Source organism: Staurois parvus, unplaced genomic scaffold (genome assembly GCF_062004578.1).
Source record: "Staurois parvus isolate SC_StPar_1 unplaced genomic scaffold, SC_StPar_1.0 ptg000275l, whole genome shotgun sequence".
In the NCBI taxonomy this organism is placed as follows: domain Eukaryota; kingdom Metazoa; phylum Chordata; class Amphibia; order Anura; family Ranidae; genus Staurois; species Staurois parvus.
Window position 1 is genome coordinate 2778994 of NW_028318071.1, and position 22691 is coordinate 2801684.

The 22691-nt window shown below is 40.4% G+C and overlaps 1 protein-coding gene across 2 annotated transcripts in view; it reads right to left on the reverse strand.

Moving 5' to 3' along the window:
* MEN1 (menin 1) overlaps positions 1 to 22691 on the reverse strand; it is a 373352-nt gene that overhangs the window by 230511 nt on the left and 120150 nt on the right. For both annotated transcript variants that reach the window (XM_089681659.1, XM_089681660.1), the window contains exon 4: positions 17240 to 17368. In XM_089681659.1, coding sequence (XP_089537785.1) covers positions 17240 to 17368 — 129 coding nt within the window. The remainder of the gene's footprint in view (positions 1 to 17239; positions 17369 to 22691) is intronic.

Here is a 22691-nt window from a genome sequence, read left to right on the forward strand (position 1 = left end):
ACTCAACTTCTTATACCACGCTAAGTAAGCAGTGAACTCTCTGGGAGGAACCGAGCGGTTCCTTTTTTTTTTTTTTTTGATTTTGGACTTTCATTGCACCACGCATGATATCAGGGATACTATACCCACAGCCAGTGAACATCCCCTTTATCCTCCTACCTTACCATTCCCATCCCACCACCCCCTTCCTCCTCTTTCGATTAGATTTGCTTTGTTCGGATTTCTTGGGGGAAAGGGGTGGGGGGTGGGGTTTAACACACAAGTGTAAACACTCTCCTATCATGACATATTTATGTTGTATTATGCAGGTTATTTTCCACTCTGTTTAAATACTTACGAAATTATATTTCTCCTCATGTGCAAGATCATCAGTGTACAAAATGCATATAAATCAATGCCAATGTGATGCATACAAATGCTTTTGTCTCTGTCAAATATGTTAAATATGTCAAACGTTTTTCTTCTCTCAATAAAAGTTCAACTGGAAAAAAAAAAATAGTTTAGGTCATATAAGACTGATAAATGTCGTGGAAGTTATATACCAAGGTACATAACACACTTGTCTTGCCAGAGAAAAGGGTAACGTGCTTTTCACTCATCTACTGCCGTTTGGGGTAGAGAAATATTAAGCGCAAACGACTCGGCAAAATTGATTTGGAGGTTGGAAAGTATATTGTAGTGGGAAAAGTATTGTAATAAATGGGGTATCGTGAGTGTTGGGTCAGTTGAAAATAGGATGTCATCCACAAAAGCAGCAATCTTGTGCATGCGTCCAGCAATCTGGATGCCCGCAATCTTAGCGTTAGATCTCAACCGTCGTAAGAAAGGTTCCAAGGTTAATACAAAGAGCAGGGGAGATAGAGGACAACTCTGCCTAGTACCGTTAGATATGGAGAAGGCATCCAACATGTGACCATTAACGCACACATGAGCTGATGGCTTAGAATACAGAGCAAGGATGTAATTCAGCATGGTAGCAGGTATGCCAATGGTTTACAGGGTGGCCCAAATATAATCCCAAGCCACCCTGTCGAATGCCTTCTCCGCATCAAGAGACAGGAAGAAGCCTTGTTGAGCAGAAGAGGTCAGCCAGTGGTGGACATTGAGTGCTTTCAGAGTATTATCCCTGGCCTGCCTCCCCGGAATGAAACCAACCTGATCTAATGAGATCAGAGAAGGAAAGAGCGGGAGCCGACGATTTGCCAAAATGTTTGCATACAGCTTGAGATCCACGTTAAAGAGAGAAATGGGTCCATAATTAGGGATCAGCGTGGGTTCATTGCCCTCTTTAGGGATGACGGAAATATGGGCTTCTAAAGAATGCTGCAACTGATGCGGATGAGAGCCAAGATCATTAAAAGCCGTGAAAAAGGGGTCCAAGAGCTTGTCAGAAAAAGTCTTGTAATACATAGCAGGTAGGCCATCGGGGCCTGGACATTTTCTGGGTTTTGTATATTTTAGAGCTAGAAATGGGTCTGTTCAAGTGACTAGCGTCTGCAGCAGCTATTGGTTTTGGACTATATTGCGACAAAAAGTATTTATTAAGTTGTTGTCTGTGGATGGGATCTGTGGCAGTAAGAGTACCTCAGTATTGACTATGAAACGGCCATCGGGAGTCTTGATAGTATGGATCGTAGTGGCTGCGCGTTCAGCATGTAATGCTCTCGCCAGGAGTTTACCGTGTTTGTTGCCCTGCTCATAAAACAAATTTTTGGTAAAACAAATTTACGTTTAGCAATTAGGTCGGGTTCTGAGAATAAATCCGCCCGAACCTCGTGTAAGGCCTGTAATGGTTTCTGGGCTTGCGACTGTTTGTGCACAGTTTCGAGGCCCTCACCCCATCTTGAGCAATGTGTGAAGATGTGCCTGTTTTTACGTTTGCGTGCCATTAAGGCAATCATTTCCCCCCCGTAGTACACGTTTATGCGCTTCCCATATAGTAATAGGAGAGAAATCCGGGCCAGAGTTTTCCAGAAAGTAACAATGAAAACAAGATGCTAAAAGAGCACAAAAGTGTGCAATTTGTCGGTAAGTAAGGACGTGTCCATACGCCACGAGGCTGGTTGGGGCCTGGTCGTCGGGAAAGTGAGTGTGATGGTAATGGGATTATGGTCCGAAAGCACCATAGGCTCGATGGTGTCTTTCGTAGTAGGATGAAGGATGCGTCAGGTATCGTGAAGAAATAGGGATTGAAGTTGAAGTTTAATACACCAAAGGGCCAGTAGAAGCGTCAAGCAAAGGATGAAGCGGGATGTGAAAATCGCCCCCGAGAACGAAAAGGAATCAATTGAGTCACTACTGACTTGAGGAAGATAACTTTTTTTGTATACGGACAGTAAATATTCACCAGCGTAACTGGCCTATTATGGATTGTGCCTATTAAGAAAATATATCTGCCCTCTTTATCAACCAAGGACTCAGCAATGTGAATAGGCAAATGTTTCGATATGAGTATGGATGCACCTTTGGTTTTGGATTGAGTATTAGTTGCATGGTAGACGATTGGATATGCTGGGTTTGTCAATTTCGGAACGTTATTTGATCAAAAATGTGTTTTCTGGAGGAAAATTATGTCAGTCTTCTGCTTTATTAAAAGGAGGAGCTGCGACCTCTTTTTGGGTGATGCGAAGGCCCCTAGCATTTAGAGAGATCAGTTTCAGTGTGTTTGGATGATCAGTTTGTTTTCAGTGAGCCATGAGTGTGGAAACCAGAAATATCAGGGCACAGTAAAAAGCGTAGTCCTAGTAATCTCAATATAACCCCAATATGCTGTAATAAATAACCCTAAACATATGAAACTAATTTTCATACAATAAGTAAAAACCCCCAAAAAATTCTATATCCAAAAAAGATATATAATAAAAATGTATAAGTCACTCGTGTCCAAAAAAAATAATAGTCATTTCAATCTTTGATTCCAATAATGAAAATTCCGGATCCTTTAATAACGAGCCCTTCTATTCGCTCCCAAAGGAAACGTGAACCTCAAAAAAAGAAAACTCATAGTGCATTAACTTTATAAGATAAAATTTAAATACCCATAAACAATATGCATTGTGCAACTAAAAAAAAAAGTGACATTTAAAGTGAAAGGTTAACACAGTGCAATAACAGTGATTGTGCGTCACTCTGTGAATAAATTAATCCAAGTGACCATTCAGTGTAAACTTCCAAAAGTGAAAGGCATAAATACCCTTAGCACAAGAACAACCAAAAACCGCCTTAATAATGCTGTGGAAATATGCACCGCGCTCCAACTAATTTCTTCCAAGCCTGAGTAACACTCTTAAGATGTCATCAACCACCTTCTCCTAGATGTCATGATGGCTTTTTAGGAAGTACTCCATAGTACTTATAGTACCCATGCTCCAACATATGTGAATGGTATATGAAAAGGATAAAGTGTAATTCCGTATGGGATTAATATAAATATACTTTATTAAATGCTTACATCAAACCAGTATTACAAACGCCTTATTCCCATGCCGTCAAACCTCTAGGGTTGCCGAGCAGCCTCCAGGATTGTTTGCCATGTGTTATTCTAGTGTCCAAGATGGACGATACACCACTTCTGGTTCCTCTCCTGTGCGTCCGACGTCACTTCCCTTGACGCATTTCGTCACTTCCAGGACTTAGTCATAAGGGGTGTATTCGTTGGACTGACCAGCCGCACTTTATAGCTCTCCTCCCCGCAGCTCCGGCCGCCATATTAGGAGAGGTAAAACTGCCAATACTATATGCAATTACGAAGTCATTTCCCACTCGATACTGCAATTATAATGGGACTGCTCTTTTCTACCCAAACGTGTACCGAGGCACTACTATCACCACCCTGACTCCCCTTAATTCAAGAAATCACAAAATGGATCATAAATCATATATAAACAAACAAACAAACAAACAGAATCCTGAACTCCCATATTCCCCATATTCTAAAACTAAAGTAAACATAGATAATCCCTAATCTAAACAATGGTGCATAATCCTATAGGACATACATTCCTGTTAATGTATATATTACAAATATATGGTTATAGTTTAATCTAAACAACACCCATATATATATATATATATAGAATATGTAATGTATGTAATATTGAATATTTTCAATTACAAACTTTAAGACCAAAAGGATTGAATGTTGATCTTGATTTAAATTGTCTTATTTCTAGTTACTGATGACAAGAGCTAGTATTTTTAAATATTAATTAACTGATATTTTAGAATTTTTTAAATAGTATAATAAGGGGTAATAAAAATTATTTTTTAAAATAAAAAATTAGGATAATAAATTTATATTAATATTTTATTATTCTAAAAAAGATATATATATATATGATCAGTGCCCTGATGATCGGTGCCCAGCAGTGACACCCGCAAGTTCCGCCCAGCAGTGCGCCCACTAGCTCCGCCCACCCGTGCCCAGCAGTGCACCCACCTGTGCCCAGCAGTGCCCCCACCTGTGCCCAGCAGTGCACCCACCTGTGCCACTCTGCAGTGCCACCTACCTGTGCCCAGAAGTGCCACCTTCATGTGCCCAGCAGTGCCACCCACCTGTGCCCACCAGTGCCACCCACCTGTGCCCACCAGTGCCACCCACCTGTGCCCACCCACCAGTGCTGCCCACCAGTGCCACCCACCAGTGCAGCCCAGCAGTGCTGCCAGTCAGTGCCACCAGTCAGTGCCCAGGGGTTGTGCCAGTCAGTGCCGCCAGTCAGTGCCCAGCAGTGATGCCAGTCAGTGCCGTCTATCAGTACCCATAATCAGTGTCAACTATCAGTGCCGCCTATCAGTGCTGCATATCAGTGCCGCCTATCCGTGACCCCTAATTAGTGCTGTCTATCAGTGCCGCCTATCCGTGCCACCTCATTAGTACTGCCTATCAGTGCCCTTTAGTGCTGCCTATCAGTGCCCATCAGTGCCGCCTATCAGTGCCCATCAGTGCTGCCTCATCAACGCACATCAGTGAAGGAGAAAAAATACCTGTTTGAAAAATTTTATAAAAGAAACAAACTTTTTTTTTTTTTTTCAAATTTTTTGCAATTTTTTTATTTATAGCGCAAAAAGTAAAGCGCCCAGTGGCGATTAAATACCACCAAAAGAAAGCTCTATTGGTGAGAAAAAAATGATCAAAATTTCATATGGGTACAATGTTGCATGACCGCGCAATTGTCAATCAAAGTGCGGCAGCGCTGAAAGCTGAAAATTGGCCTGGTAAGGAAGGGGGTATAAGTGCCTGGTAGGCAAGTGGTTAATGACCAGGCCTCTTTTTGCTACTCGGCGCTGCACTAATTCAACTGATAATTGCGCGGTCATGCAATGCTGTACCCAAAAAAAATTTACGTCCTTTTTGTCACACAAATAGAGCTTTCTTTTGGTGGTATTTGATCACCTGTGCGCTTTTTATTTTTCACGCTATAAACAAAAAAAAGACCAAAAATTTTGAAGAAAAACAATATTTTTTATTTTCAGCTATAAAAAATATATAGTAAACTCAAAGTTAGTTATAAATGTAGGCCAAAATGTATTCTGCTACATGTTTTTGGTAAAAAAAAATCCCAATAAGTGTATATTGATTGCTTTGTGTGAAAGTTATAGCGTCTACAAACTATGGTATAGATACTGCAATTTGCGCGGTCATGCAATGCTGTACCCAAAAAAAATTTACGTCCTTTTTGTCACACAAATAGAGCTTTCTTTTGGTGGTATTTGATCACGTGTGCTTTTTATTTTTGGTGCTATAAACAAAAATATTTTTGAAGAAAAAAAATTATTTAAAAAAAAAAAAAAACAATATTTTCTCAATTCGGTCATAAAAAATATCCAAAAAAACTAAAATTTTGTCGTAAAATTAGGCCAAAATGTATTCTGCTACATGTTTTTAGTTAAAAAATCCCAGTAAGTGTATATTTATTGCTTTGTGTGAAAGTTATAGCGACTACAAACTATGGTAGGAATAATGGAATACACAGCTTTTACTTTCTGACTGCTCATCACATTTCCTGAGGTGCTAAAATAACAGGATAGTACAAACACCCCCAAATGACCCCTTTTTGGAAAGTAGACACCCTAAGCGATCTGCTGAGAGGCATATTGAGTCCATGGAAGATTTATTTTTTTCCCACGTTTCTGGAAAATGACAAAAACATTTTTTTTTTTTTTTACACAAAGTTGTCAATTAAATTATTTATTTCTCGCACACGCTATGGGTATATATGGAATTACACCCCAAAATACATTCTGCTACTTCTTCTGAGTACGGGGATACCACATTTGTGAGACTTTTTGGGAGCCTAGCCACATACAGGAGCCTGAAATCCAATGACCACTTTGAAAGCCTGAAGGTGCGTAACTTTCTCATTACCTATCATAGTTTCGAAGGCCCAGACATGCCAGGATAGCACCAAACCCCCCAAATGACCCCTTTCTGGAAAGTAGACACCCCAAGGAATTTAAAAAGAGGCATGGTAAGTATTTTGCAGATCTCATTTTTTCTCACAAGGTAAGTTTTTGTTTTTTATCTTCATTTTCCAAAAACTTGTGGCAACAAATGAGATCTGCAAAATACTCACCATGCTTCTTATCAAATTCCTTGGGGTGTCAGGGGTCAATTGGGGGGGGGGGGGGGTTAGGTTCTTTCCTACCCTGCGAAAAAAAACAATTTTTTTTGTCATTTTCCAAAAACTTGTGGTAAAAAAAATAAAATTCTTCTATTGATTCAACATGCCTCTCAGCTAATAGTTTGGGGTGTCTACTTTACAAAAAGGGGTCGTTTTGGGGGGGTGGGGGCATTTCATGCCCAGCATTAGAAGTTTATGCCACACATCACTCACTCTTCTAACCACCTGAAGGATCAAGCCTTTCCTGAAACTTTTTGTTTACATGAAAAAAAAAAATCAGTATTTTATGCTAGGAAATTAATTTAAACCCCCAAATATTATATATTTTTTTAAAGCAGATATCCTAGTGAATAAAATGGTGGGTACTACAATTTTTTATGGCACATAGTACTTGCGCAGCGATTTTTCAAAAGCAAATTTAAAAAAAAAAAAAAACACTTTTTTTACTTTTAATGCACAAAAACACAATATATTGGCCAATTGCTAAGTAAACTATAAAAGATAATGGTATGCCGAGTAAATAGATACCAAACATGATATGCTTTAAAGCTGCGCATGCCACATGCAATGGCGAAAAACTGCATACATTTTTAATATTATTATTATACAGAATTTATATAGCGGCAACAGTTTGTTCAGCGCTTTACACTATATAACGGAAGACAATACAGCAACAATACAGTTCAATACAAGAGGGATTTGAGGACCCTGCTCCTTGGAGCTTACAATCTATCCGTAGGCAACGCTTTAAAAGCCTTTAAAAGCTACCATTTTATATTTACAGAGCTGGTCTAGTGTTAGAATTACTGCCCTTGATCTGACGTTTACGGTGATACCTCACATGTATGGCGCATCTGCTGTTTACATACCACCACAGGGTCAATGCTTGTGCACACAGGTGTCCGTGCATGGAAGGAGCGAGTTTTTTTTTTTTTTTTTTTTTTTTTTAAGTTATTTAGTTTTTTTTATTATTTTTACACTGTACCTTTTATTTTTTTTTTAATCACTTTTACTGCTATCACAGGGAATGCAAATATACCCTATAACTTCAAAGGGCATTGTCATATATTCTTATTATTCTATATTCAGAAATATGGGGTCTATCAGACTCTAGATATCTCCTCTTCCCTTATATTATCTAATCAAACCAAAATTGGTGTGATCAGATGCTTTCCCAATTTACAAATGGCGTTGTTTATATCCTGCAAAACTGAAGTGATGAAATGCTCGTAGCTTCTGATTTCTTAAGCTATAGAGATGATTGGCACCACTCTGGTCTCCAATCAGCTCTATGGTCAGCTGGCAGAGACACTGGCTGCAATCTGAGTTTCCCTCGATGTAACGCAACTGCCTGAGAAGGCCATGGAAGGCAGCGGAGGAGGGATAATCTTCCGCTGCTTGTAAAAGCAATCCTGCAGCTAATTAGCCACTAGGATTGCTTTTACATGAAAGCTGATCGCCGGCTGAAAAAATGATACCAGGATAATGCCTGCAGCTGTCGGCATCATCCTGGTATAACCATTCAAAGTCCAGTGATGTACCAGTATGTCGCTGATCCTTGTTGGCTATATATGCTATGTTCTTTTTTTTTTGTATGCAGCCTGTGGGCTGAATGAAAAAAAGAGAAGAAATCTCTGCCAGAAAAAGTGTGCGGTGTGCCCACCATTAGAATATACCACCCTGCATCCACCCACTTCTAATGGTGGGCACACATTAGGTCACACTTTGCCACATGCGCCAGTTCCAAGATTGAACAAATGTCTAAATAGGGGCATGCTTGAATAAACATTGTCCACGTATAAGTGGTACCCCATATGGAAAAAGGATGACACTAAGTCCTAAGCTATCTTGTCACTGCTCCCCATGTAGTCTGGGCATCCGAGGGGCTCCACGTGACTATCTTTTCCCTCATAAATCCAAAATTTATAAGTATAGCCTGTTGTCCTCTCACAGGTCTTCTACATCTTGACCCCATATCTGGCACGCTTGCTGGGGAGAAATTGTTTAAATGCAAGGTGGCCAGAAAAATTAATCAGGGACTCATCAATGCAGATTGTTTGCTGGGGAGTATAGACATCTGCAAATTTTTGATTAAGGTGATTTGCGAGGGGTTGAATTTTGTGGAGCCAGTCAGGGTTACACCAAGGATGACAGAGTGCATTGTCGTTGAAATGCATAAAACACATTATAGTCTCATATCTATGCCTGGCCATGGCAGCAGAGAACACGGCATATGATGAATCGGGTCTGTAGACCAATACAACCGCAATTCATTTTTTTTTAGCAATGCCCATGTTGAGGGTTAGGCCCTAAAAAAAAGTAAATTCGGAAACCGTAATGAGTTTCCATGCGACTGCTCTGGCAAGGTTTGAATTTGCGTTGGTGGCGATAAATTGTTGTGCATATAAATTGCTTTGATCCACAATCAACGCATACAGATATTCCGTGAAAAAAAAACAAATCAAGGGGAGTAGTTAAATTTGCTATTTCCACCTGAATTCCGGGTTGGGCAATGAATGGGGGAAGTACAGGTGCTGCAGAATTTGTGCGCTGTCAATCAGGATTTGCAAGCACATCCGGAAGGATACTAGGAGCTCTATGGGCCTGTGTGCGAATTCTTGGTGGCTGCGGGACAATACTTGTGCTCGCCACCGCACCAGCTTGTACTGGACTTATGGGACTCGGCACATCACCAAGTCATACTGCAGTGCTGGTATTATTATTATACAGGTTTTATATGGCACCAACAGTTTGCTCAGCGCTTTACAGTATAAAGGGAGCCAATACAGTTCAATACAAGAGGGTTAGGAGGGCCCTGATCCTGGGAGCTTACAATCTAAGAGATATGTGAAAGACCAAGATGTACTATACCGCTGGTGCTCGCCAGTTCACCAAAAGGTAGCGCGGCACTAGTACTGGCACTCTGCTGCATATGAGAGTCCTCAAAATTTACCGACAAATGCTAACAGAGATCAGGCCTGATTCTGCGAACACTGCGGTTTTGTGTGCAATATATCAAGTGACAGTGACCTACTGACACTGCACTTGCTGGGGGAGAAGAGGGGGGGTAAACGCAGGTGCCGGGGCTGATCCCGCTAACGTTGCGTTTTTGGGGATGCTATACTAATGTGAATGCTGGCATAGTGCTGATTTGATCAAAGATATTGATCCGTTCAGATCCTATACTAGCAAAGGAGGTTTATTAGTCATGAGCGTGTTCCTGGCAGTAAAGGGGTTAAATGTGATGACTGGTGTACTGACGGGGCAATCTGACGCCATCTGGGAGGGGCGTGAAAACCACGGGAGCACAAATCATATATATATGTGTGATTTTGCGCAACCATGCTGCCCTGTAGCAGTATTTCTGCTATAGGGCGGCCAGGAAGCGGTTACAGAAGCGGTTTGTGTTACGACGCTGCATTACTTTAATTGGCAATTGCGGCCTGTGTGTTTTTTATTTTTTGCGCTATAAAAAAAAAAAAAAGCTGACAATTTTGAGAGAAAAAAAAACAATATTTTGGACTTTTTGCTATAAAACATGTCCAGTATAAAAAATTTAAAAATCTAATTTTGTCATAAATTTCGGCCAAAATGTACATGTCTTTGCGCATGTCTTTGCTAAAAAAAATCCTAATATCTGTAAATTAATTGGTTTACGTGAAAGTTATAGCGTCTACAAATGGCGGGAAAGATACTGGTATTTTTTTTTTATAATAATAATAATGGCGGTAATCAGCGACTTATGGCGGTGATCAGCGATTTATGACAGTGATCAGTGACTTATGGTGGGACTGCGGTGGACATTTTGACACTGGGGGGAACTGACTTAGGGTCACTGACATCCCCAGTGACACCAATACAGTGATCAGTGAAAAAAAAAAAAAAAAAACACTGACACTGTACTAATGGCACTGGGGAGGAAGGGGTTAATTTTTTTATTCAATCAAACTGTGTGAGGGGAGTGTTTTACTAGTGGGCGGGGAGTTTGTACTTCACAGGAACACACTGATCTTGAGAGCTAAACTCCGCTCCCAATCAGTGACTGCCGGTAATCGCCGGGACCCAGCAGGTAATGACCGGCCGGGACCCGGTGATTAACAGCCGTGGCCACGATCGGCGGCACGGGTAGGGCAGACGCGCGCCTCGCGCACGCCCCCTACCTGTTTTACAAAATTACGTTTTAAAATGTGATTTTGCGCAGGGGCCACCCTGTGGCCATTTTAATACAGTGGCTGGACGGCAACCAGTTAATGTTGTCTATATACATATAAATTAATGGCACAGTAGTATTATAATGAAGGATATATATTGGTGATTTTATTTAGTTATGAGTATATAATTATGTTTAAAAGTCCTTATTATATTCCTTGTTCTATATATATGGGTGTTTAGATTAAACTATACCCATATATTTGTAATATATACATTAACAGGAATGTATGTCCTATAGGATTATGCCTTATTGTTTAGATTAGGGATTATCTATGTTTACTTTACAGTAGTTTAGAATATGGGGAATATGGGAGTTCAGGATTCTGTGTGTTTATATATGATTTATGATCCATTTTGTGATTTCTTGAATTATGGGGAGTCAGGGTGGTGATAGTAGTGCCTCGGTACAAGTTTGGGTAGAAAGGAGCAGTCCCATTATAGTTACAGTATCGAGTGGGAAATGACTCCGTAATTGCAAATAGTATTAGCAGTTTTCCCTCTCCTAATATGGCGGCCAGAGCTCCAGAGCTGCGGGGAGGAGAGCTATAAAGTGTGGCTGGTCAGTCCAACGAATACACCCCTTATGACTAAGTCCTGTCAATGGAAGTGACGTCGGACGCACAGGAGAGGAACGGGAAGTGGCATATCGTCCATCTTGGACACTGAAATAACACATGCCAAACAATCCTGGAGGCTGCTCGGCCACCCTAGAGGTTTGAGGGCATGGGAATAAGGCGTTTTTAATACTGATTTGATGTAAGCATTTAATAAAGTATATTTATATTAATCCCATACGGAATTACACAATATCCTTTTCATATACCATTCACATATGTTGGAGCATCAGTACTATAAGTACTATGGAGTACTTCCTAAAAAGCCATCATGACATCTAGGAGAAGGTGGTGGATGACATCTTAAAAGAGTGTTACTCAGGCCTGGAAGAAATTAGTTGGAGCGTGGTGCATATTTCCGCAGCATTATTAAGGTGGTTTTTGGTTGTTCTTTTGGTAAGGGTATTTATGCCTTACACTTTAGAAGTTTACACTGAATGGTCACTTGGACTCATTTATTCACAGAGTGATGCACAATCACGGTTATTACACTGTGTTCACTTTTCACTTTAAATGTCCCTTTTTTTTTTTTTTTTTTTTTTAAGTTGCACAGTGCATATTGTTTATGGGTATTTAAATTTTATCTTACAAAGTTAATGCACTATGAGTTTTCTTTTTTTGAGGTTCACATTTCCTTTGGGAGCCAATAGAAGGGCTCGTTATTAAAGGATCCGGAAATTTTCATTATTGGAATCAAAGAGTGAAATGACTTTTATTATTTTTTTGGACACGAGTGACTTATAAATTTTTATTATATATTTGTTTTTGTATATATAATTTTTTGGGGGTTTTTACTTATTGTATGAAAATTTGTTTCACACGTTTAGGGTTATTTATTACAGCATATTGGGGTTATATTGAGATAATTTGCACTTTCAAGGGTGAAAGTTAGAACTTTTATGTTAGAGGGTGTAGTTTATTTATTTCTCTATTTTTGTTTTGGATACCGTAGTTCTAGATTTATTGTAGTCCTAGTAATCGCCAAGAGGAATGGCCATGGGTGACTGAGAGGGGAGGGGGTACGAGACAAAACAAAAAAGTATTAGAGGGGGACGGGGATGGGTAGGTACTCGAAGGGAGGAACCTACTATCCTGCCAATGGAGGTCAAAGGGGCTCCCGGATATGATCAGTGGAAGATAGTCAAATTCAGAGAGCATTAAAAAAAAAAAAACACAGCTGGGGATGGAGGTGTCCCGGTTGATGGATATCCAAGAAAGGTAAGAGATTTGTGAATATATAGGGGGTACAGTATGGGCCTCACCAAGGGAGACTGAAAGCTACAGAGGGGGATACAGACGCTGTTTGACATTATGCACATATGTAAGGCAGCAATGGGGAATGGAAAGGTCATTTCAGAAAATTACAGTAAATCATAGAGCAACCAGTTAAGTATAGGAACATAGCTATCAGGACATAGCGGAATGAAATGTGCGATAAAATCTCAAACAGGTTCTTACTGTGTGGTTTTTAGAAAAGACAGCAAAAAAGACAAAATACAACAGGTAAAGTCTATTAAACGCAGCACATAGGGAATGCCCATCACCATATCGTGGAAACGAGCAGCTGCCATGTGACACATTGACTTTCAAGTATAAAAAACAAGCTACACATGTTACACATGTGATAGGTAAGTAAGGCGAATATCAAGCAGCTGCGGGAGGCAGGGTAATGCAGGATCGTTCCAGAGTGAGAGAACAGAAGAGAGACCCAGACATAAGGATGAAAACTTATACAAAAAAACTGTCCACCGGACAGCGGACTTTGGACCTGCTGCACTTTCCTGGGCATCTGGCCTCTTGTCGAGGCCTGCGATGAGCCGGAGATTTTGAGGGACTCGTGACGGGTAGCCCCCTGCTGTCCTCTGGAGGGGCAGAATCAGTGTTGGAAGGCCGCCACGTCAATGAAGCTGAAAATCCATTCTGTCCTCAGGTGGAGGAGTGTGAGGGACAGAGGCGGGACAAAATTCACTGTACCATTCAGGGATGTGAGGTGATGGAATGTCCAGTGTTTCACAGAAGAGTGGGAGATCCTCAGGAACACGGAGTAGCACAGTGCAACCAAGCGCAATAGCAGAGAGGCCAAACGGGAACCTCCATTGGTAGTGTATGCCACGTGATCTAAGGATGTCCAATTGAGGGCGAAGTTCTCTATGGTGCTGTAGAGTTATATTTGAAAGGTCCTGATAAATCTTAATTTTAGTCCCATCAAGAGTGATCTGTATTCTATTGCATGCTTTGCGCAGAATATCCTCTTTCAGGCGGGAGCTATTTAGATAGTATATTACATCTCTCGGTGGGTCTATCTCTCGCCCTTTCGGCTGCAGTGCATGGTGGATGCGTTCCATCTCGATCACAGAGTCTGGGTGTCTGTCTAGAAGCCCATTAAAGATATGCGTAATCACGCTGCAGGGTTGATCTTGCTCAATAGATTCATTGAGACCCCGAAGTCTTAGATTATTTCTGCACCCTCGGTTGTCTAGGTCTTCTATATGTAGTTGTAATTCTCGTATCTAGAAAGTATGAGCATCTGAGGTCTGAAACAGCATGTGAATGAACATCCTGGCGGCTAGTGGCGCAAATCTGTAATATAATAACCGCTGTAAGTCTCTATCCGCAGCAAGATTATGCAGGTCACTCAGGTTCAGCAGATGCTGTGTAGTGTGCCCAGGTGAGGAACGAGATCCCTGCTCGGATGGAAACTGAAGCGTGGTATGTCTCTCAAGGAGACGTGCAGGAGAGCTGGCTGCCACCATGTTGCTGTGCTGTGTGCGGAAGAGCTCTAGGATTTGCTTACCCAGCTGTGTCTCGAGTCTCACGGGGACCACGAACGGGATGTGGAGCTGCAACAGGAGGAGTTCCCCATTTCAGGGGCGAAGGATCCCAGCTGGTGGTAATCCCCACGAGTGGCTGGAACTTGCGTGCTAAGTGGCCATCTTGGTCCGCGGCTCGGACACACCCCCACTGGTGTACATTTTAATATAAAAATCACAATGTGCAGTTAATCTGCATTGCAGTACACATTACAAGGCGTTAGATTGCATCAGAAATGCAATGTGCAAACATGAAATACAATATGTCCAGGAATGCTCAATTTACATCACTCGATGCCCGGAACATGTAATTTTTTTTAACCTTAAACCCTGCTGCGGGCAAGCAGCTGGGCTCACCTGTCAGGTGGAAGCATTCGGGCGACTGAACTGTCGCCCTATTGCTTCCACACAGCCCACTACAGTGCCAGTCTCCGCCCCCTGAACCTCCACCCTGCCCGTTATGTCTCTTGAGCTCCGCTTGCCCATCTGCGGGTCCGGGACCGGTATAAGGGAGGGAGGAGAGCAGACATGTCTGCTCCCCTTCTCCTCATGTCCTGACCCGGAAGTTACGTAATGACATCACTTACGGATCCCCGTTGACAGATTTCCCAGCCATCAAGGCCGGGAAAGATTGTAATGAAGTGCGATGTGCACTGCATTACATTCAGTGGAGTACAGGGGAGGCACCCAAGTACATAACCCCCCCAAAAATAAAAAATGTGGAGGCCCCCCACATATATGCACGTACAAACATAAAAGCACATGATGGGGTGCCTACAAATGAAAGCGTTAATTGCGATACACGTTACATATTGCTGTGCACGCCAGAATGAGAGCAATAATTCTAGCACCAGAACTCCTCCCTAATGCTAAACTGATGACCTATAAGGGGCTTTAAAAGCATCGCCTATAGAAAATGTAGAGTACTAAAGTTTGTTGTCATATCATCTTTTATATATTACCAAAAAAGTGGGTAATTTATTGCTTTTTTTGTGCCTTAAAATTAACTTAAAGTGTATTTTTTACTGAAATGTTGAATTTCCTAGACCTTTTCAGTAATATTATGTGACATAAAAAGATGGCACTACCACTATTTTATTCTCTAGGGTCTCTGCTTTCAGAAAACATATAATGTTTGGGGGTTTTGTGCAATCTTCAGGGCTAAAATGATTTTTTAAGCATGTGCAAAAAAAATGCAAAAAAGGGTTCTGGCAGTGAAAGGGATAAAGGATAAGCTCAACACTCCCCTTTCCTGATGAGCATCCAACCGGTGCTCATTACACTGCAAGGTCTCTCTCCACCCTGCTAGTCCCTGGGTGCAGTTCTGGAGACAGGCAAAGAGGTGAGGAGATAAACAGCCCAATTGGTAAAAATATTAAACTTTTAAGTCGCCATAAAGCCCCGTTTGTTTTTAAAAGCCCCAGACCTTCCTAAAACCATTTCAGATTTAACCATTTCAATACCGTGCAATTTTACACCTTCCTGCCCAGGCCAGTTTTCACGTTTCAGCGCTCTCACACTTTGAATGACAATTCCGCGGTCATACAACATTGTACCCAAACTAAAATTTTATCATTTTCTTCACACAACTAGAGCTTTCTTTTGGTGGTATTTAATCACCGCTGGGGTTTTTATTTTTTGCTAAATTAACAAAAAAAGACCAAAATTTAAAAAAAAAAACTCGTTTTTCTTTGTTTCTGTTATAAAAGTTTACAAATAAATAATTGTTCTTCATAAATTTAGGCCGAGATGTATTCTACTACATGTCTTTGGTGAAAATAACCCAAATTAGGATGTATTTTTTAGTTTGTAGGAAAGTTATAGAGTTCACAAACTATGGTATAGATCTGAATATTGATCAATCCTGAAGTACTGACAGCCAATCTAATTTCTTGAGGTCCAAGAATGTCAGAATAGTACAGATATCCCCAATTGACCCCTTTTTGCAGAGTAGACAGTCCGACGTACTTCATAAGAGGAATGGCGAGTATTTTGAAGTTGTATTTTTTTTGTCCTAATTTTTTGGAAAATGAAAAAATTAAAAAAATTATTTTCACAATTGTTTTTTTACATACTGTCACCAGTGCAGTACAGCGTCATCATATAACTGGCATGGCGGTGAACAGGGACACTGACTGGTGACAGTATGAAAAAAATATATATATTTTTTTTTTCTTATTATTATTTTTAATTTTTTATTACTTTTTTTATTTTTTTTAAGATTTTTTTTTCATATTTTACTATGACCAAAGTAGTACAATGTTACCATAGTAACATTGTACTACTTTGGGGAAGTGATCAGTATTTTGTTTTTTTTTGTTTTTTTACACAATTTGCTTATAGCAAAGAATTACTTTGCTATAAGCAAGCATTTACCAGAATGAAATCGATTCATTCAGTTTTTTCTTTTTTTGTGCTTAGCTGTGATTTGGTCACAGCTAATCACATGACATGTGCATGTGACCTGCTGTGACCATTCACAGCTAGGCACTAGTATACAATGGATGGCATGAATGAAGCCATCCATTGTATACAACTGTCATGTGACCTGCTGTGATTGGTCACAGCAGGTCACATGGTACCAGCAACGGGAGCCGGTACTCGGATCTGTCATCGGCCGTGTCCGAGGTACACAGCCGGTGACAGATCGCGCTGCTGCGCCGCTCTGCAGTTGCGCGAACTGAGCATGTGCGGGAGCACGCCAAATGGCGTGCACCCGGAATGCAGAAGCACTTTTGCCACCGCCAAACGGCCATTGGCCGGGCGGCAAATGGTTAAATATGGTTTTGGTTATTTTTTTTTTTTAATCTGGGCAAGTAGATTGTCATGAATGACAAGTAGATTGGGACCCCGATTTAGTCCCTGGACAAGCTGTTTTTTAAAAAAAAGTTCCACATCCCTGATGTCCTTTTGATTTTAACAATTTAGCAACTTTTTAGCAATGTATATGCTCATACTGTTGTTTTAAAGGATATTTACTTACCTGCTGTAGCTGCAGTAATTCCAGACTGTCTGTGTGAGCATCAATTGAAGGGTTAATGGCACAGACCATGAAAGCTACTTCCATGTGACGGTCACAACGTAGAAATTTCCCATTTAAATACAGCCAACTCTACAAGAGATATTACAAAAAATGTGAGATTATATTTTCACTTTAAAAATGTAACAAAAACATCCAAATAAATGAAAGTGGTTGTAAACCTCGGACATGAGATATGAATAAAGCAAATTCTTCTATAGTGTTTACTTTTCTTAATCCAAAGCACCAAGTTTAATTTCTCTCTGCGGTCTAGTTCCCCTGCGATCTGCATGAGTCCTTTCTAACATGTTTTCCCAAGTCCAGAAGATAAAAAGGTGATGGGAGAAGAAGCTACAGCAAACAGCCTGTGATTAATATCCTGACCTCTGCATTGTTCCTGTGTGCTGTGTGGAGTAACCTTTCCGTCCATTCACAGCCTATAAGATATCTCCTGAGTTGTGCAGTGCATGCCTTCAGAATCCTAGCTCCTACTTTGTGCTTCTTTGAAAAATTAATTTTTAGCTGTGTGTTTTACAAGGCTGTACAGGACATAGCTACAGATAAACAGGCACAACTTATGTAGGAGTGTATCATCTGAGGTAAGTCACTTCACTGGGTATATTTAAAGGTTTACAATCACTGACTAATGAGGATTTTATTTATGTTCACATTTTCTTGAGTTCTCCTAACAAGTGATGTACACATTTGGGAGCACAATCCCTCTGGCATATTGTTATGTCATTTTTGGAGCTCGAACATGTGCCACATCCACTGTTGTGAGATCACTTCTGCCCGCCGAGTGGACCAAAGCTGAGCAGGAAGTGCTGGAAGCCACCGGTACAGCCTTCCAGGGATATACAGTCAGTGGGATTGGACTGGAACCAGACAGTGGTGCTTGCAGCTAGAAGAGCGCTCTCCTTGTTCTTCCTTGTAAGTTGCTTACTTTTTATGCTACACTTTGATGGTGCTGTGTAATATTAATTTTTAATATCCAAACTTTAATTCGGTCTTTAGTAGTTCTGAAATATATGCTGGCAGAAAATACCCTCTTAATTGGATGTGAATGTGAGGTTTTGCATTTCAGTGGTCAGATGTGAATTATTTGTGTCTGAGCTAAAGGTAATCAGCAGAGGTTTAAATTCATGTTTTCTGTTAAAATACTCTATGTAACAGTATACCATATTGTGAATTCTTATAATGAGTCTGAGAGTTTAAATTGTAGTCATAAATCATGGATTTCGACAGTTGTATGTAACATAAGAACTCCAGAGACCTTCTTTCAGAGCCTGCATGTCAATCATGATAATGACTTGGTGGTTTGAATAGGAACACATGTCTTTAGTTAAGCTGGGAGTGACTATGGGAGTGTGTAAGGAGCCCGCGAATTTGAAACAAAGCTTAATGGGAGGACCTAATTTCTCATGCATTTTAAGTATGCAGCTTTTCAAAGAATGAGGTTCAGTTTCTCCTACCTTCTATACACTTCACTTCATTCAGACATACCTACACTTCAGATACTTACACAAAGACAGCACATGGCAAGAGGTTAACATTGAACAAAGGAAGAAACTAGGCCTGAAAATCTTCGATTTAAGCTATTCAAAGGAACTACATTTTCTTCTAATATTCAAGGAACAAGCAACTTATATTCTTTATTTTTATTTCATTTTAAGCTACATATATCTGAATTTACTGTTTTTTATTGACTTTGTATTTTTGGTGTGTGATCAAATAAAGTCACACTGCTTATACTGACCTGGCTTCCATAAGGATTTCTTCCCACAACCATCTACAAGAACCTAGAAATACTAATAGAGTTTTTTCATAACTCTGGAAATCTAACATGCTGTTTCTCTTCTTCTATTTTGCATTCACACAGAGTATCTTCTACTCCTGATGAATCAGCTGCCACTGAGTTCAGCTTTTTGTAAACTTTTGGATTCACCTGCATTTATTTATTGTAATCCTGGGTGGCTCCATCTTGGTGTGCCAAAACACCCTGTTTGTTTTTTTCACAAACTGGAGTACCTACCTTACAGCATAAAACACAGTATAACCAACATACATCAAACAAGGAAACTTTCATGGAAATAAATTATTTAGCCACAATAGAATCTCCTAGATTGTAAGCTCCAAGGAGCAGGGCCCTCCTATCCCTCTTGTATTGAACTGTATTGTTGCTGTACTGTCTCCCGTTATATTGTAAAGCGCTGAGCAAACTGTTGGCGCTATATAAATCCTGTATAATAATAATAGAATGAACATTGTAATAATAACAGCACATACAGTACAACAATTTGTCCCCAGTTCAGAGCATTTTGTATGCAGTAAATGAGTATTTGATTACAATGTGTCACACTCTACAGCTGCAGTCCAGCCATCATAAACAGACTTCGGTCATCTGCCTCAGAAGTATAAAAACACTCAACAGTAAAAAGACCTAGGTTCCTCTGCCTTTGGTGACATCACCAGTGATCTAATCCAACATGTTTCAAACAGTAGACGCTGTTCTTTCTCAAGAAGGGATCCCTGGCTGCGGGAAAGCTGCTAATCAATGCTGCTATCAACACCCCCAAACTGATTAAGGCCCCTTGCATACAGGCATCATCATTTACTGATATTTATTCAGAAACTTGTGATGATTGTGTGCAAGAGGCCAAAAACTGTGTAAAAACCTGAGTAATGTTGAGCATAGGTAAGTAAAGGTGCGTAAGCATATAGAAAATTAAAATTGTAATATACTCATTTATATTAGAGTAAACATGCTTAGGCCCCTTGCACGTGGGCATCATAATTTACGGATTTTTGCTTATGAACTTGTGATGCCCTCGTGCAAAGGGGCCAAAAACTGTGCATAAAGACCTGAGTAATGTGGAGTATAGGCCAGTAAAAGGTGTGTAAGCGTATAGACTAGTAAAATTATTCTTCATTGCCAGTATTAGCTCTCATTGCTGCCAGCAGAAAGATTCCTTGAGCCACACAAATGTAACAAGGTTGCAGGATCACTAAAAATCTAGTTCAACAAATACTGACACAAGTGAATGAATCCATGTGTAGTCCCCACTAAAATAAAAAAAATAAAAACAAGTCACAAGATTGGATTATATAAAACGAAGGTGATATCTGTTCATTATTGAAACATGTTACCTAATGTACACCTTAACTGCTTCCTGTCCGCCCTATAGAAGATATACTGCTACAGGCCGGCAAGGGAGCGCAAAATCAAGAATATATACGTGATTTTGCACTTCTGGGTAGGGGGTGCATGCGACTTTACTAGTAAAAATTTAAAACAAAATCCCAGTATATATAAATATCGCAATTTGAAAACGCTTTAACTTTTTTTTTGCAAAGACATGTAGCAGAATACATTTTGGTCTAAATGTATGATGAAATAAAATTTTTCCAATTTTTTACTGGATATGTTTAATATCAAAAAGTAAAAAATATTGTTTTTTTTCTCAAAATTGTCAGTCTTTTTTTTTTATAACGCAAAGAATAAATGCACAGGCTTTCAAATACCACCAAAAGAAAGCTCTATTTGTGGGGGAAAAAAGGACATAAATTTCATTTGAGTGTAGTGTTGCATGACCGTGCAATTGTCAGTTAAAGTAACACAGCGCTGTAACGCAAAAAATGGCCTGGTCAGGAAGGGGGTAAATCCTCAGGAGGGCAAGTGGTTAAAAAAAATCTAATATATACACTATATCAGGGATTAAAATTTCAAGTCCTTAGCTACTAGCAGGCCTTAAGAGCTACTCGCCACCAGTTGCCCCACCCAACCCCTACCTTTCCTCGCCCCTAAACATGCCCTCATAAATTATCTCATAAAATGACACTGTGAAATGTTTTATGCGGAATAAATATTAACATATTTAATAATATTAATAAAGCAATCTGAACACCTCCTCCATTCCATGTCTTTCTCCTTCTCGCATCCCATCTCCCCGAAAAAACAAAACTGTAGTAGCTATGTTATTAAATTTCTTTTCTATTGGGCAAGGCTCAGAGAGGAATATACTATCCGGTATAATACTCAAGTTAACTATCATTTTTTCAAAAGGAAAGTTGCAGATGGATAATCAAAAGGGATAATAAATGAAGGTAAATATGTATCCAGTTTAAGAAAAACTTAAGTTAATTATTTAACCTCTTAGGTATAAGTGTCCCCTGAAAACAAATTTAGTAATTTTCTTTTTGAAGTAAATTTTTTTTTTATCAAAGTCTCCACTTCTGGGTGATAGATTTAGGGAACAGATGCCTTTTACTTTTAAACCGTCAGCCTGACCCCTATGTACTTCTTTGAAATGTTGCACTAGGGGATTTTCCCTTTCCTTTTCCATTTTTTGGGTTTGCTTTTAATGTCTTTCAAATGCTCACCAATGCAAATCCTTTGGAATATCCCAAATACTCGCAAAAACGGAAAATTGAATGACAGATATATCGTAAATTTATTTTCCTGATGGGCTCCATGTCAGCACAGCTGGGTAAGGGCCCCGCCCCAACCCCCCCCCCCATGCTTCCAGGACCTAACTCATAAATTTGAGCCCACCTGCAGCCTCAGTGTTCTGTAACTAGTCCTATCAAGCTGGGTGCGAATTGTGCTGACATGGAGCTCGTCAGGAAAGGAAAATTACAGTAAGTATCAGTCATTCAATATTCCGTTTTTCTGACAGCTCCATATCAGCACAGCTGGGAACTAACTAGCCACACAGGAGAGGGATAATGCTACACACTCCTCATATCTGGCTAAAAAGCAGAAGCCAGAGATAGCTGAAATGTGGTCCCATAGTGTACTTACGCATAAACCTAAATCAAGCCCCACCTACAGAAACTTCAGAATGTGACAGACTTGTGAAGAGCTCAGTGTAAAACCTTGATCAGCAGCAATCCTGTGAATTTATGTCATATTCCACTATAGGTACTGTTAGTGCTGTTCTTCTTTGCTTTCATAAGAATATTCACAACCTTTACAGAGCCACCGAGATCTATTAGCCTCTGCTTCTCAAGACCCAAGCCATGAGCTCGAGCCTGTCAGGTGTTGGATGAATGTGACTTTGGAGAATCGGATCTTACCGGCAGAGGAAGTGGATCCTTGGCACTCATTAGGAGGGGGCAGAGAGTACCAAGGCCCCTTCAACCAATCTGGAATCACCACCAGACCTATCACCCTTCCTGCACCAGCCTCAGCAGGAAGCTGAGAATCAGAGGCAGAAAGACATAAGCTGTCCTGGAGATCCAGATATCGTATGTACTCTCCAGCGCCTCAGGATATGCACAGCCAAAAGGGAAGCCAAGGGTACCAGGAAGGCGACAACCAAAGGAAATGCTCCAGGGGTGCAGCCCTCCTCAGACGGGGAAATCAGCCACTGGATAGAAAGAAAACAGGTGGCGCACACACCTAGTGCATTATCCA